Source organism: Pseudorca crassidens, chromosome 3, assembly GCF_039906515.1.
Source record: "Pseudorca crassidens isolate mPseCra1 chromosome 3, mPseCra1.hap1, whole genome shotgun sequence".
Classification (NCBI taxonomy): Eukaryota; Metazoa; Chordata; class Mammalia; order Artiodactyla; family Delphinidae; genus Pseudorca; species Pseudorca crassidens.
Genome location: NC_090298.1, coordinates 115104927 through 115122171, shown reverse-complemented (window position 1 = coordinate 115122171; position 17245 = coordinate 115104927). Strand labels below are relative to the sequence as shown.

The window sequence follows — 17245 nt, the reverse complement described above, 5'->3', positions numbered from 1 at the left end:
TTGGAACTTGTTATTCATAGGTTTTGCTGTGTGTCGCTTAATAGATACAAACCAGCAGTTTTACCTTAAAGATCTAGACTTTTGTGAAGATGAGACAGTCTGTTTTAAATATTTGAAATTTTATTCTCTTTTGACATAAAACTAAGGAACACTCAGATAATCTATACCATGTTAGTATTCCTATCAGAGAAAACGGGTAAAACAGTATTTAGAAAGCAGTACCAGTAAATCTTATTACGCATTAGATGTGTTTAAAACGTTGATATTCATTTATAACCTGTAGTTGTAAAATGTGTATGACTTAAATATTAAAATCCCACATTTTTTAAGATCTTCATCTACAATTACAAACCCAGATTTTCTGTAGGTTTCACAAACCAGAGAGGTAAACAATGTGCAAGAGTCAAAGGATAAACGCATTATAAATATATATTAGTTGTATTACCTAATTAAAACCATAATCTGTTAATACAGCTATGGATTTATTTCAAAAATGTAATTGAATATATTGCTAATAGTGTAGTTGTTGTGTTTTCCAATGTTGGTAGAGTTATTAAAGTTCTTCACTTTCATAGAGTCCAGATTGAGCTGCCAGACGCTGAAACTCTCCTTCAGGGTTAAAAGCTTGTTTCACATCCAAACCTTTCCCGTTAAGTGCTAAATATTTGCTGAAAGTTGGTCGGACACGTAACTGCTTAGGAGCTGGAGGAGTTTGGTTTGGACGGGCTGAAATGGATCAAATAAATGTTAATTTAGAAAACTTGTCCTAAACAAATGGGTTGCACTAGGTAGTCATTATCGGACAGGGAGAGAAAAAAAAATCAAAACTGATTATGTATGGGGAGAATCCTTCAGAATTTATGCTATGCTGGAATTTATGTTTCTTATTAAATCTTTCCAGTTAAGTTCTTTATAACACTTGACATAGCACTGTATAACAGCGTGAGATACCTGTAACATCTAATCTCGTGTTACATGTGGTCACTCCAGCTTCATTAACTGCAGACACAGTATACCACCCAGCGTCTTTCTTGTTTACATCTTTTATCAGTAAAGTAACTCTTCCAGAGTTATCATGATATAAACTGGAAAGAAACAAAAATTGAAAGTAAAGGAATTAGTTTTCCTGTGAGAATTTATTTATGATGCCTATGACCTACAGAGTCAGACTAATAGGAAGAAAAAAGCATTTGGAAATTCTGAGTCTGTAGCTAGTCATTGCCAAATAGCTATGGGTTTTTTTGAATTAAACATCCCCCCAGTCTTGTTTGTATCATATTTCCTTGAGCCATCTTCTTTTATTGTTAGTAAAAAGGTAAATCCTAGCCTACTTTATCCCTTAAATTTCTGATTAGTGGGATCTGGCTTAATGAGGCTTATTATATTTCGATATATATATATTTTAAAAGTTGAAGTATAGTTGATTTACAATATTGTGTTAGTTTCATCTATATGTTTTTAAAATTAGACAAATTGAGGTCACAGATGCATGCCATTTATAATACATTTAAAAGTATAACTGGATTCACCCAAGTACAGTATAGTTAAGTCTAGAAATACTTATCCTACCTTATTCGATCAGTGTTGAATTGTACCATTTCATTATTTCTTTTCCAGAAAAGCTTTGGTGGTGGTATAGCTGAGATTTGGCATTCTAGCTTCACTGAGTCTCCCTCAAAAACTTTTTTACTCTGTGGTTTGTAGATGAACATTGGTGCTCTTCTATGTTCTTTTGCTACATATTAATAAAAAAATCACGTATTTGAAATATTATAAACAATATTAAGTCAAACCAAAGTATTTTGAAGTTTGTATGCTGATATAAAAGTTTAAAAAAGTACTAACGACAGGATTGGAAGCTTTATGTTTCAGCTGTAGTTAAAATAATATGCAATACTGTTGTATATTGTATACTATTTATAGTTCTAAAACAGTAATGTAATGATGCGTTGAATTTATAATCATGTTTCATTAGAAGAATTTAAGTCAAGTTGAGATCATCTCAGCTATAGAGAGGCAGCATGAGTGGTGGAAAGAGTACCAGCAACTTGGGTTCGAATTCTGTTTGCCCCACCAGCCATGCCACATTGGGGAAAATTTTGTTTAGTTTCTCTGAGGCTAAATTTTATCTATTGTAAAATGATACCCAAGAAATAGTTACTGCTGTGCCCACAAAAGCACAAAATTATTGTGAGGATCAATTGCGATAATGAATGAAGACGCACTTTGTAAACTATAAAATAATATACAAATGCCAATAATAATTATGTCTTTAGTTTTCTTCAAATACCTGAGGGAAAAGAGGAACTGATACTATAATACTATAACCCTAACTTTCCTGAAGGAGTAAGGAGGAGATTGGACGGATGCCTGTCAAAGTCTTTTTCAGCTCTAACATTATAGTATTTTTGGAGCTATTGGCACAGAAAGGATTTGCCGTAAGCTTAATCACTTGGATTTTGTGTGTGTGTGTGTATAAATTCCCAGATCACTAGTTTTTCCCTTAGTCTGAGGGCCCTTATTATATCATAGAATGATCTTAAAGATTTTTCATTCATCTGGGTAAAATACAAACTCAAGATTGCCCATCCTTGAACTTGATTAAGTTTTTATATAATAAGCAGTGAATTATAGCAAAATATTGCTTATGCAGTATATTGTGGCTTAAGTTATTGCAAATGTGATATATTTAGAGCACTTGAATTGTAATATTTTAAGACAGGACATTAGTTTTATGAGAACTGCCCTACTAAAGACAAATATGAGATAAGAGTTTTACCATACTTGTTTTCTAAAGCAAGTAAGCATGTTTTTGTTGTCTTAATTAGAGACTAGTTTCCTGGTAAACAGTGCATAGTCTAAGGCTAAAAGTTGACATTTACCCTTCAGTTTTAAACTATGTGTGATTATAGCAATTCTGTGAAAATGTGAGTCAGATGGATTATTTTAGACTGTAGACCAGATAAATGATTAGACTAAAAATTTTCATATTAAGACCCTTTAATCATATCTACAAATACTGTACATCTACTGTACATCTAGAAATATACCTAGAATATACTACCTCCTTTGGTCTGTCTGAAATTTTACCTTTATTTCTCTTCCAGAAAAGCTTTAGTGGTAGATCTGTCATTCTAGTTTCACTGAGTTTCCCTCAAGAGCACTAACCCCTGCCCACCGTGGCTTTTACATAAAAATTCGTGTTCTACTGGGTTGTATAGTATAGACATTAACCTTAAATATAAAGTCCTTGGGGTTTTTCTTTTTTAACGCTTTCTTATTTGATTCTACAAAATTTTAAGGAGCTCTGTAGGATCTCTTTGAAAGCTTACCCAGGACGTCCAGCTGCACAGTAAAGGTGGCTTCTCCTGCTCTGTTCTTGGCAACACATGTATAAGCCCCTGCATCTGAAGCTCTGACCACTTCGAAGATGAGTGAATGAAAACCCTTTTCAGACACTATCATTTTGTGAAAATCATCTGATTGAACTGGTTGTCCATTTAGATACCATGACACATCAGGAGCTGGTAGTCCACTAACCTAGAAATGAAAACACAAGGAGATAGAATTTTACATTATAGATCACTGGGACCCATTTGTCCATTTATGAATTTTAACAGTTCAGTATCTGAGTGGGTTTGTGATTGAAAATGCAAAACAAGAGCTTAAAAGATATTTTCTTTCAATAATTTTTAACAAAATAGTAAAAACTATAACACTTGAAATTAATACAGTATTTTCATACTATCTGAAAACACATCTAGCTCTTTTGTAAACAACCTCAGGCTCCTTAAGATCTCTTAATTACTATATTAAGGACGTTAAGTTATCTTATATTGGTCTCCACAAGGAATATGGAAGTCATATGGCTTTTCTGGCTAATGGCAAGTGTGAATGAAGTCCCAGAGGCCCATATATATGAGACTTGCTGATAACCTTTCCAAGTAACCTTTCCAAAACTGAGTGTTCTTGAGCTGTAGTTCTGGTGTATAAATGGCATTTTGTTAAGTGTTTTCGTAGGTCTTGACAATTAAATCCATACACTGACTTTCATTCATAAGGAATCTGAAAAAACATTTATAAGAAAAAGTTCTCCCAGATGAGGATAATAAAAATGTAGGCCTTTCTAATAAGTTATTTCAGCCTGAAGAATTCTTCTAGGCCAAGAGAGAGCAGGGTGACTTGAATTTCTTTAAAGAGGCATTCTACTTTAGAAATCCTATTGCTATGAAAGCTTCATTTATATAGAGTATTAGGTGGTAGGCACTATTTTGAGTACCTTATACCTGTTTACTTAGTTAATCCTCACACAGCTTTATGAGGTAGATATATTTGTTATTCCCAAAGAAACAAAAGCATAGAGTTGTTAAGTGACTTGTCTCAGGTTACACAGCTGTAAAGTGGCAGGGCCAGGATTCTAACCCAGGTAAACTTAGCTCCAGAGTTTGTGTTCTTATCTATTATACATATTTCTTGTCAAGCTGTGTAGAAAGCTATGAAGAGGAGGAGGACATTTTTCAAAACTTAGTATCCCATTGTTAATTTTTCTCCAGTATATTTGAACTTTTCTCTTACTTTGAAGTCCATTCTGCAGAATCTTCCTTCTTCAATTGACATGTTCTCTGGCACTTGAATGAAACGAGGCGGGTAAAATTTCTCCTGGATTGCATCCTGATCATTCACATCTCCCCTTGAAGATGATCTACTTCTACAAAAATATTTTAATAATCACTATGCAGAAGAGTCGTCATTGCTCTTCCTTTCATGCAAATATAGTTTAGCCATCAAATTTGAAACCCTAGAGTCTATGCTGTTTGATCTGATAGTGTAGTAACAATGGAGAGAGGCTGCAGAGCTGTATTTAGCTGTGGCATATTTGATGACTATTAGAAGTGGTAGCAATTTAGAAACACCTGATACAAATTATACATCTTTGTTTCTTTTTTCAGTGCCATGAATTGATGAAGAAATTGATCTATTAAAATGCAGAGTACCCCATGGACAATTGTAGTCACATGCAAAGATTGTATAATTAGAATCAGGTTTCCATTGTTATGAAAAAGTTGTTTAGCATGGAAACATGGTCCTGGCTTATTTCACCAAAACATTAAAAACAGTTTCCTCTGAGATAGTTGTGATAATTAACAGATAAAAATTTTTATTGTCATCTTTGACATTAGAAAATTCACATTATTTTTTTTCAATTGGTTCTAAAGCAGTATAAACATTATTTTCTTTTTTTATAACCATATTTTTTTATTGCAGTATAGTTAATTTACAATGTTGTGTTAGCTTCAGGTGTACAATAAAGTGATTCAGTTATATATATATAACATATATATTAAATATATATAGATTCTTCAGATTCTTTTCCATTATAGGTTATTATAAGACATTGAAAATAGTTCCCTGTGCTATATGGTAGGTCCTTGTTGTTTATCTGTTTTACACATAGTAGCGTGTATCTGTTAATCCCAAACTCCTGATTTATCCCTTCCAACCTGCTATCCCCTCTGGTCACATTGCTTTGTATAAGAAGTATGTAAGAAGCTTGAGGGCTTTGTAAGTATTACATTTTTTTAAGCTGCAAACATTTTAGGTAGCAAAATGTATATTTCTTTAAAATTAAAAAAAATTTTTTTTTACCTTACTTGTGATGTAGGAAGTTGCAGTCGTGCATGTTCTGAATTGTGCTGCTTGAAGTTAAAACAAAGTGATAATGTTAACATGCTGTTGTTAGCTTGAAATGAAGCAGAATTTAGTAGTCGTAGTTGAAAGGAACATTTCTGTTGTGGCTGTATTTGTACTGTCATGGATAGTTCTATATATTTAGCTGTTAAGCATTTAAAATATAGTACACTAACCTTCTAATACTCTAGCAAGAAATCCCCAGAATTAAGACTATTCAATAGATACGATTTATGAAAATTAACTAGACTTTGAATTGGTGGTGGTTCATTTTTTAGATGACGATTTTATGACAAAGGATGATGAGTCCCCCTGGTGTATTTGAAATGGGAGCACATAGTACAGATTGTCCTTTGGTAAAACAGGAATAGTTATGAAGTCATTTGTGTTGGCAGTAGATACAGGGTATTATGCCTACTGCTCATAAGTGGCACCAACAGCAGTAAACACATATTAGACTGGAAAATACTTTTCTTTTTAGCTCATGGCACAAAATCCTGATGGACACTGTGGAAGCTATGTGTAGAGTTATGAAAAGCCTTTGAAAAACAACATTACTTACTTCCTGCCTAATAAGGGTGTATTTAATTTAAGCAGTCATCTTTTAGAATTTATATCTGAGCACCAGAAAATTATTCATATTTGAGGATAAAATCAGGAATTGATGAATTTATAATAGAATTAACTGATTAAATATTTAGTGCCTATTCCGTATATTTCATTGTGCTTGGTATAGTGAGAGATACAAAGAAGTAGAAAATATAGTCCTTACCCAAGTATATGAAAAACAACATAGCCAATCAGTACAAATAATTTATTTTGGGATGAACTTTGATGTATTTTGTCATTCTAAAACAAAATTCTTACAACTCTGTAATAATTTTTGGCTGGGCTTTGAGTTTCTCTAAGCCAAAAGTCAAAAGATCAGTGAATTTTTTGGTAAAAAATAAGAATAATCCACTTAAACTCATAATATCTAAATTAAGTTTTTGACCTTTTCCTGTAGTGGTTTGAACATGTATGTATTTATATTCATAGGTGTGATATTTCAGTTATATGTAATTTGATGACATTTTGTATTATTTAAGTAGACTGTTTGAAGTGTACCAAAAAACGTAAGATTTTTCTTTTCTGATTTCATAATATGTTTTGCTGCTCTTTTCTTGGTACCTTCACCTTCATTTTAAAGTTTTTAAAGAATGAATGAGAAAAACAATACACCCTTGACCTTGAAATCATACACTGTGAATTTATAACATAAACCATCATCAATCTAATGTTACTTTGGGTTATTTCTTCTAATAGAGATATATTTGTGTCTTATTCTTGCTGTAATCTCCTGTACCAACTCCAGAGCCCAACACACAGTAGGTACTTCATATAAATTAGTTGAATAAATGAGTGTGTGAACTCCTCAGTAGCCGAAAGAGAGTTAAGTTCTGTTCTCAGGTTCTAGTTACTTGCTGTGCTAGACCCTGCTCTATCCTTTTCAGTAGATCTAGTCACATTTAACAGAAACAAAAGTCTTATTTTCATCTTCCTATACTGTAGAAGGTTGGAATTCTTGAATGCTCGGTTTGGCTTCCAGTTTCTTGTGGAGTTTTTAGGAAGGAATGAGAGGTAACTACAGAAGGAAGATAGAAGAGCAATAGCAGTTCATTTTGCCTCTCTAGCTGTACACTTCTCTTTGAAGTTAACTTGTTAAAATGAAGGTGATCAGGAACAAGCCTGTGGGATATTCACTTTATGTTCTGGATAAAGTTAATCCCTTGGAAAGGATGCTGTTCTTAATCCTGGAGCCATTACTCATAAGGTTTTTGTTGTTTATTTTGTTTTGTTTTTAATAAGAATCATTTTCAGATACAGGAACATGACAGAAGAAATTGGATGTTTCGTTAGTACATGAGTTTATTTTAAAACATTGAAATGATAAACAGCTTATGAGAAAAGGTTATAATTACTTTGGTTTAGAGTTTTAACTTTTGTCCTGTGAAAGATTTACAACTCATAAATTTTCTGTCCATGTAGACATCGTAGGGAGAGTCCTCGGTTTAACTGACCCCTAAATGTCCAGATGAAAAGTGACACCATTAGTCTTCTGGTGTTTTGACTTTATAACATTTCATATGCAGATACTAGAACCACCAGAAAATGGGGTAAAATTAAAAATTTTTGTGTATATATTCAACCCATCATGGCCTCTACTTTTTATATGTAATGGAGTATGGAAGTAATTGACTTTTGCTTCAAATGCTATTTATAAGCATTTAGAAAAGCAGATATTTAAAAATCACACAAAAGAAAAGTGCTCCAGTTAGATAAAGATTATTTTAATTTACCTGTGCTGGATCTTGTGCCTCACTGTCATTTTGAGCTTGAAACACAGCAGCTGCATTCTGTGGTCCTAGCAATCTGCGAGCCATCTTCTCCTCATATGTTAGCCGCTTTAAAGAAATAAATCATAAAGGAGATAGTAATGAGATTTAATAAAAGTTATTTGTATAGCTTTACCTTAAAACCACCAAGAATTATACCAAAGAAGTATAGTTATGCCTATTGAATGATAGATGCTATGTTTATAAAAAAACATTCTTTCATTCAAAGCATTTTCCTTTCGTTCTAGTGCCACTTCCCTCACCTGTAATATTCATCTCTGTTTTCTTTCTTCTCCTAGTAAAGGCAAGCATAATCACCCTTAAATAAGGCTCTCTCTCCCCAATAAAGGGAAATTCTTTGTCTTCCTCCTTGTTCTGCATGTTCCTGTTGGCTCTGTCTTTGAATATAGTACCGTATGTCCTCAGATTCAGAAATAACTTTTATTAAGTGAACACTATATTTGATTTACTAACTTCTGGTTAAGAGCAGTGCAACTCGTATGTTAAATGTATTTGGATTAAAGGCATATAGTAGTACTCTTTCAGAGATCAGTGACTAATACAATGTGTATAATAAGAATTATAGCTATTTTTCCATCAATAATATATACCAAAGTACATGAAGAAGTCACGTTGACAGCATTTCCCATTAGTTATTTGGTCATCAGACGTATTTTTATGGTAATGCTTAAAACAAAATTGAATCATTCAGATTGGGTTTTTTTTTTTTTTTTTCATTTGCTTCATTCTTTTACTACTGAACTCCTAGAGGGGATTTCATGCAGAGAAGTACAGAATAGGATCCAAATATTCCCTTTTTTTAGATACTCCTCTCCCTTGCTGATTATATGGACATAGATCTGTGAGACAGAAACAACATTCTTATTGAGATCAGATTTTATAGTTTTATTGGCTTTTTTTTTTTAATACAAAATAGACATCTTGCTCACTTGGTTTCCATTATGAAGAAGGTTGTCCTTGCATTTTAGCTTTCTCTCCAAATCTTGAATCAGAGCTTCTTTTGATCCTTGTATTTCATGGTCAGGAGTCCTTGGTGTGGGCTTAGTATTTGCATTTTGGGATGGCTTAGCATTTACAGGTTGGCCAACTGAGGGTTGTTGATAGCTTTAAAAAGAAAAAAAGATTTTTTAAAAAGAAGATCTTTAAAGTAAGGTGTGGTATGTAAAATAGAATTGGCATCATTTTGTCAGTCACGTTTAGGTAGGTTGAATTTACCATTTAGTACTGCTGGTGTTATTAAAACACCAATTGCCCTAATAACAGTCAAGAAGGATTTTATAAGAATGGTTACTAGCTGTTTTTTATTTTTGTTTTTGTTTCTTTTCATCTTGGCAAATGAAAATTAAGTAGCAGGAGGAGCAATTTAGATTAGACCTAAGGAGAATGTCCTTCCTTGAAGATCTTCCCTAAAGAAGTGAGAGTAAGTCTAGTTACTGGCAGCTTGAGAGTTCTTCCAATATTCCAACTGAATTTCCTGAGTTTGATTTATGGGTGGATAGTAAGCAGCAATGTGCTGGAGCTGACTCATATGGGCTTAAGAGAACTGATTTTTAGTGTCTCTTCCCAGCTCACTGTGATCTCATGCTGAAAGTTTGAAATTGGTGGTGGTGGGAGTATCTACACCAGGGAAATTGGTAAATACCACAAATCATGGCTCTTTCCTCCAGAGCTGATTGTTAAACATTTATCAGCATAACCACGGGTATTTAGTGAATATTCTCTTGCTTTGAATGGAGTCTACAGTTTACATTTTAATTTCTACTTCCTATTCATATTCTAGACAATCCAAGTATGGCACTATATAACAACTTGTACAGTAATAACAGTTTCTTCAACATTGCATAAGTGATTTTTAGAGAAAGGGATGATTAGAGGAGGAAGGAGAAAGAAATGTAAACTGAGAAAAAAAGGAGTTTTGGGGAAAAAAAGTAAATTTGATGGGCAGTTGAAGAGTTTGGTTTAAATCCTTATTTCAAATTCCAACCGTAAATTTTCTTCCAAGATGTCCTTGCCCCCTCCTGGTGTTCCCCTGCTGATTCTGATAGAGGACAGGGGTGGTATTTAGGGAGTCCTATATTTTTAGATCTGTTAGGTAGCTCACACTTTTCACGGGGTTTATTCAGATTTTACCTAGTTTATTTAGGGCTCTGAAGGTGCTAGCTTATATCTATTTAATGTGGGAAAACTGGCCACTGCCCTCAATGAATATTTTACCATTATCATAATAAATCCAGATATCCAGATGAGGCAGCCTTGGTCTGTTCTCTGACATGTCCCTGTTCAAAAATTCGCAGGGATCATTAAAAGAACTTGTAAGCTAAGTGGAAATGCATTTCCTCTGAGTGGAGCCAGAGTTTCAACTTTTGCAGGTTTTGGGGTCTTGGTTAGTAATCTCTAGATTGTAAATACACTGAAGAAAAAAAAGATGTTTTATTACTCACCGTTGTATTATTTGTATCCACTAACACAAAGCCTGCAAAGTAGTGAGGTAATACTCACTATCAGTTCAGTGAATGAATATTTTCCATTGTATTCAAGATGCTCTGTATTGAAAGTTGATTATATACATTTTCCCTCCTTGTATTTCAGATATTCAGGATTGTCTGTATCTGATTTGTTCAGTGAAGCAAATAGCCAAACCAAGTGTTTAAATAAATAGTGAGATGTTTTTGTTTTGTTTTAAGATTGAATTCCCAGGTCAAAGTGGTAAAATTTCTTTGGTTTTATAGACCTACTATGTCTCCAACTGTATGAAGTTAGAATAGCCCATTTGTTTTTTTGTTTTTCCAGCTAAAAAAAAAAACCAGTCATATGTGTTTGGTTAAAGTGAATTAGCATTAAATAATTCTTTTGTCAGACTGTCATAATATGATGTAATATATCTGAGAAATCCTGAAGGACTATCAAAACCAAGCCTGAGAATCACTGATATATATGTAATCTCAGTCACCTTTTTATTTACTGAATACCTGCATTATTACCAGTTTAGATGGTTTAAGTGTTAGGACTTGATATCTGTTCATAATTAGAAACTAATATTATACTTGCACAATGCTTTATAGGTTTTTTTTTCTCCCCCTATCATTAATCACCTAAATCCTTACTTTTATTACAGATCAGAAAACTGAATCACTGAGCAGGTAAGGAAAACTTGAGGAATGTCACACAGCAAGCTTTTTGAAAGGAATAGTTAAAGAGTTCCCCTGAATTTCTAGTCTGTGGTTTGATAAACTGAATAAAACATTTGCTTAAGGGTTTTCTACTGATGAAAAGCTAAATAAAGCTTTCAAACCTCTCTAGGTCAGAATCCAAGGGATTATTATAGAAGACAGGGCAAACTTCAGCCCATCATAAAAATGAGGGAGTTGTGCACAAATGTTCAAAGGGCCAGAGCTTTCCACCTGTGCAGCTGGACACTGAACTGGTATCAAGTGGCTGTGGGAAGATTAAAAGAGTTATCTATGGTTGCTGAAAATGGAGCAGCTAAAGCTGGATCTTTGATCTCTGGTTTGGGGTCCTTCTGTGCTTTATTTCTTATCCTCTCTATTTTTTCCTTCCTTCCTCTCTTAGTTCTGTGCAGAGAGCTAGGTACATGGTTGAGGCTCACTAGTATTTATTTGGTGGCTTTCTTTTCTGGGCAGGAATTTGGAATAGGATTAGAGCCTTTACTAAGAAAAAGAATATTTTAGTGAGAAAGAGTTATTTTAGATTTAAACATGCTTATACAGGAAATTTGTAAATAATTGAAAGCTAGATGGAAAAAGATTATATGGGTAAAATGTAAGTAAGAAAAATCTACAATATGTGGTAATGGGTATAATGGGAATTTGAGATAGAAGAGAAAGAGTGGGCTCTTAATTCTTGAAGGCATCTTTTAAAATCATTAGGCCAAACCTATGAGAATGCCTTTTTTGTCAGTCAAAAATTTTTAACTATCAGCCATTTCAAATGGTTCAACCTAGTATCTATAGGATTCTAACAAATGTTTTTGGCTTTCCTCGTTTTTATTTTTAAAAATATTGAAAAGGTTTCTTTGCAAGTTGAATTGCTCTGGTGAGTTCACCTAGGTTTCCAGAGTTGTCACCAAAAATAGGAATCTCTAGAAAAATTAGCCTCTAGAGAAAACTGAGAGAAATTAGCAAGAATTTCAGCAAATCTGTTGATAAGTCTGTAACCAACAAAATATATTTCATCACACAGTTTTTCAGATGCCTCTGATTAATTCTCTGATGTTCTAGCCAGCCAAGGAATAGGAAAACTGATAGCCCAGAGTTTGCATCAGCACAAAGTATTCAGTTCATGTTTTAAAAAAAGCACAACCACTTTGTCCTTCTTCATATCAGGTTCTCCTAGGACAGTTTTAGGGCTGTGGAAATAGTACATGCTTGCATAAGGCTTCAGTTATTCTTCCCTGTATTTAGGTTGGTCTAACCAATTTGAACAAAGTGTAGTTTTAATTGCCAGAGGAAACCTTAAGATCATGAGCCTTTACCTATTCAGTCCTTCCTTCTGATCATAGGGAAAATTCATATACTTCAGTGTTTGAATCCTATATTTTCTTTTTAGCCAAGTGGTTGTTCAGGATCAGAGGGGAAAATGGATAGGAAGAAAAGACTAAGACTGAGAAGAAACTTAATAGCCTCTGCTTATGTGAGAGGAAATCCTATCTGAAGAAGAGCAGACAGGTGTTCACCTCAGCTAAGCTCAGAACCAGAGCAATTAAATTTACAGCATGAGGAACGTAACTTAGAGGTGGGGGAATAGTTCACTGTTCCTGGGTATGTTAGAAATATTTTTTTTGAAGATGGAAAATAGTAGGTAAGTAATTGTGTTATGTAATAGGTGATTTGGGTTCAGCTCAACCTGGACACTGGAGAATGGGTCAGATGACTTATTGCCAGTACCCTGGTTTAAGGTGTTCTAGGAGAAATACGGAATGAGACTCTGATATCACATTGACTTTTTAGATAGTGAAGAATGACGTACATAACCTATCTCCCCTTCTCCCCCAGATACAAGCTCACGGTATACACAGTTCTATCTGTCTGTCTCTCTCTATATATTTTAAAAATTCACTTACTTGGAGTCCACAGTGGAAGGGATGTTACTGCTATTGTAATCAGGCTGTGATGGTAATATGGAGCTGAGGAAGTTGGCTGGGGACTGGTTATAAGTGGCTGTAACCCTTTGGCCTGGGTTGGAGCCAGCAAGCTGCTGAGGAGAACCAGGGAAAGCAGAGGAGGACATAGTGATGTGAGAGCTCACTGTTGAGGAGGCAGAATATCTTTGCTCTTTGCACTGGCGGGGCTGGATTATAATAGAAGACTGTTTGGTCTGGCTAGAGTAGCTGGAGGTTTCCGGTCCAGGAGGCTGCAGTCTGGAGCCACATGGGTTTTGGGATTGGATGAAGTGTTTTGGACGTTCGTAGTTAAACATGCTTAGCTGGTTTATGGAAGTTGAAGGCAACTTATAATGATTTGCTCCTGGAAGGGTGGGGTCCCGAATCTGGGGCTGCAAGCCTGGAATTATACAAGGTTGCAGTGAATCAGAAGCAACCTTGGTCTGCACCTCGTTGTTGAGATCCTGGGGATACTGTGCTCCTGGCTTTGATAGAGTGGCCTTCTCTTGAAGAATATTGTTCCTTCAAAAGAAGAAGATGATTCAGTTACAGTATTTGCATAAAAAACAGTACCGTTTAAGATCTTTAAGAGTTTTTGTGCTTTGTTTTTTTGCTTGTTTTTTTAAAACTTATGTGCTTTCAAAGTCACCTCAAGGTGGAACTTTCCTGGCTTCTAGACTTCCCATTCCTTTATCTGTTGTCTTTGCACAAGTGACTTTCCCCTTGAGAATAAGAAAAAAGAATTCATTAGTGTTTGTTTGCCTCTGGGTGATTCTTAAAGCACGCCCAGGGCCTTCAAGATGTAGGAAAAGTTTAAGTTTGCCAAGTGGTTATTTATGAAAAGAAAACCTGTGATGTTGCTCAATGTGATAATTTTATGGTTTCATGTTTAGCTTTTGCCCAGAGGCTACAGTTTCATTAACCACAGAGAGTTAATGGTTTAAAATTATTAGCAGGTAAATATATAACATGTCAGCTTCTATTCAGTCTGAATTCTTCCCCTTGCTCATCAAAACCGATGAACAGCTCTTCTGATACTCCAGTTAATTCATGCCCTGGTGATCTGTGATGAATGATGTGGTGAATCAAGGGGAGCAATGTGCTTCTTTGGTAAAGAACATTACTGTCCGTATTTGCTCCTTCACCCTTTTATAGTTTCACAAAGTAGAGCAAACATCTGTTCTTCACTATTGTCAACCTTGAGTGGATTTTGTTTTACCTTATAATTCACTGCTTCTTTTTCTCCCTTTGATCCCCAATTGACCATAGTACCAAACTAGATGATATTAAGGAGTGACTGTATTCGTGTGTCTCTGTGTGTGTATATAATATATGTTACCGACAGTATTCCAGAGCCCTTTGTAATTTTTTGTTATTTTTAGATTGTATTATCTAGTTATTGGTCTCGATGGTCTCTTAGTTATTTAGTTTCACTTTAAATTATTTTTACATGTTTAATATGTATTTCAGACTAATTTTGAAATTGCTTTAATTCCTATATTATTTTTCCTTTTGAAATGGCAAACAGGATGTACAGAAGGGAAGTAAGGCAACTGTGAAGCTAGCCTATAGTTTCCCAAGAAAAGAAGGGTACCATTTTTCTTACTTAGCTCTGCATTGGCAGTGCTGACTTCCGACAGTAGTTCCCCATTTTTCCTTTGATAAATCATTTGTCACTATAATCAACCTTAAAGAATTATATTTGCTTCTTTTGTTTTTAATTGGGGCATAGTTGTTTTACAATGTTGTGTTAGTTTCTACTATATAGCGAAGTGAGAGAATTATATTTGCTTCTGATTTCTTCCATTAGTAAGGTAAATCTGGGCAGGACTGTATATAGACTTTATACACAAAAACTAGCGCCATAAATTGTTGTAATACTGCTTTTGTCTTTATTTAAAATATCAAGTAATTTAGTTCAAAATACATTTAGTTTGTTTCATATAATATAAACCAACTCTGAGGTAATGATAAATCAAACTTTTAACTAATAAAATTAACCAAATTTTTTGTCATCATTGAAGCATAGTCTTATAATTATTCAGTTTCCTATCTTGAAGAAAGTATCATTTTTAATGAAAAACTTCTAAACCAGATAACTTGATCCTCAGGTTGTGCATGTAGTTTAGAGTTATATTAAAATTAGCAGTTTTAGGAAAGAACAAAAATGCAACTAAACAGCCAAGAGAAAGATTCTATTGAAAAAGGCACTTAAAAAGTCATACATTTCTTAATTTTGAGTTTATGAATACAAGCACATTCAACTAGAGTGCATTTTAGTAATTAACTATATTAGGCCTTTAAATTATTGGAGAAAAACATCCAGAAGGAGGCTTTAATTAGATACTCTAAAAAAAACGAAAAAAGACTCTATTTCAAGGCAAATAGTTTCATATTTATGGGTTTATTTTTTCCATTGCAGAATTGAATCCAGTGTTTGGTTTTAAATTCCTTTTTGGGCAGGCAAATCATTCAGATTAATTTCAAATACCAAGGAAGGAATAAACTGTTTAACAAATAGCCAGTAGATATTTTCCAGAAAATTCCCTATTTTTCTTTACATATATTTTTAGAAGGTCAACTATCTTGTACATTTTGGTATCAGCCTACATAGTTAACAATTACTGTTATTTAAAAAAAATTCAATTAAAAATATGTTCTTTCGAAAGTTTCATTTTATTCATGTCTCAACAAAATTTTACACAGATGTTCACACAGGTAACTCTGAAAGGTTTTTCTTCATGTATAGTAGTTACTGTTCAACAATTCAATTCTATAATGCCTTCTATTATATGACAGTATCAATTTATTCCAAATAATGTTAAATAAATTTCAAAGATTTTATCAATAAAGTACTATTAAGTCTCCTATTTAGAAAAATCTTGACTTTCCCCCTCATGTCTAATATAGCACAGACTTGCACAAAAAACTGAGGATATTTTGAAGCTGTAGGACATTACCACAATTACAGTTAGATCAAGTGTCCCTTTTCAAAGAAAAATGATGATTTAAAAATAATGACACACAACTATCTTTCCTTTTATCCTTTCTGTAATGCCTTCCAATTTCAGTGGAATGAACAGGTTACATTCTTTTCAAATCTTGTATAATGCCATTATGATCTTCTGGCTTTTGAACTTTTTATCTGAAGATCACCTTTTACATACTGTTCTGATTTGGACAAAAAACAAAAACAAAACCCCAAACTGAAGCAGGAATAAAGAAGGGACTTACCCGAGTTCCAGAGAGTGCCTGCTCGGTTTAACCTACTACTAAAGGGAAGGAAGAGGCATCCCCTTCCCTCACAGACTAATCTAGTGGCTCTGTGCTTAGTATTATAGCACCACTGACTTTTATCAGCTGCCAAACAGTGACATCTGATGTGCTTGCCTGTCCATCTACCTATGCTGGCATGTCAAAGTAAGAGTCCACAATCTAAACAATATCTCAGATGTCTTAGTGATATTTAAGGAGTGGGATTACATGAGCTTCTCTTGCAAGCCTCTTTATTTTAGATGTGAGCTTTGACTATGAGCTTTAGCAAGCTCATATAGGGGGAAGAGCAAAGAATTGGGAAATGGGAAAAAATATAAAGAAAACTTATTTTCTTTTTTGTGGTGGGGGCTTTGATCTTCCCTGTTGAAGAAAGGACTAAAAGGGAAGTAGTATTCTAAGACTGACATTCTAACTGCTAAGACTTCTCCAGAAATAAGACCAGTGATGGATGGGCTCCAAATTGATTTGTATTGGATAGTTGTTCATCTGAAGGCCTTTTTTTTTCTCTTGCCAAATGGGAGGGGGAATGGAGTGGGGTTCAAGCAGTTTGTTTCAAGAGAGGGAGTGTGTCTGGGCAAAGGCAGGAGAGCAGGATGATGGTGTTATGTCACTGGGAAGGTGGGGAAGTGGAAAAAAGTGATTTGCTTTCTTTAGCAAGTTCTCTGAATCTGTATAGCATATGCCTCCTTGACTTTATACTTTCATTCTAAAAGAGTTTGAAACACTTCAGAAACTACCAAATGAGCAGTGTTTACAGTTAGGGCTC

The 17245-nt window shown here is 34.2% G+C and overlaps 1 protein-coding gene across 3 annotated transcripts; it reads right to left on the bottom strand.

Moving 5' to 3' along the window:
• Positions 1 to 102: 102 nt before the first annotated feature.
• Positions 103 to 16587, bottom strand: MYOT (myotilin). Of its 3 annotated transcripts, XM_067731847.1 has the most exons (11): positions 16438 to 16500; positions 13853 to 13925; positions 13165 to 13725; positions 9014 to 9188; positions 8028 to 8132; positions 5647 to 5696; positions 4576 to 4708; positions 3333 to 3540; positions 1570 to 1735; positions 952 to 1085; positions 103 to 726 (listed from the first exon to the last, which is right to left on the bottom strand). In XM_067731847.1, exons 3-11 carry the CDS (start codon positions 13518 to 13520, stop codon positions 554 to 556), a joined length of 1500 nt encoding a protein of 499 aa, XP_067587948.1. In that variant the 5' UTR covers positions 13521 to 13725; positions 13853 to 13925; positions 16438 to 16500; the 3' UTR covers positions 103 to 553. The 3 variants fall into 3 exon arrangements, with proteins under 3 accessions (XP_067587948.1, XP_067587947.1, XP_067587950.1); XM_067731846.1 differs by lacking the exon at positions 13853 to 13925 and having other exon boundaries at positions 16438 to 16587; XM_067731849.1 differs by lacking the exon at positions 13853 to 13925 and having other exon boundaries at positions 5647 to 5693; positions 16438 to 16587.
• Between the last annotated feature and the right edge of the window lie 658 nt (positions 16588 to 17245).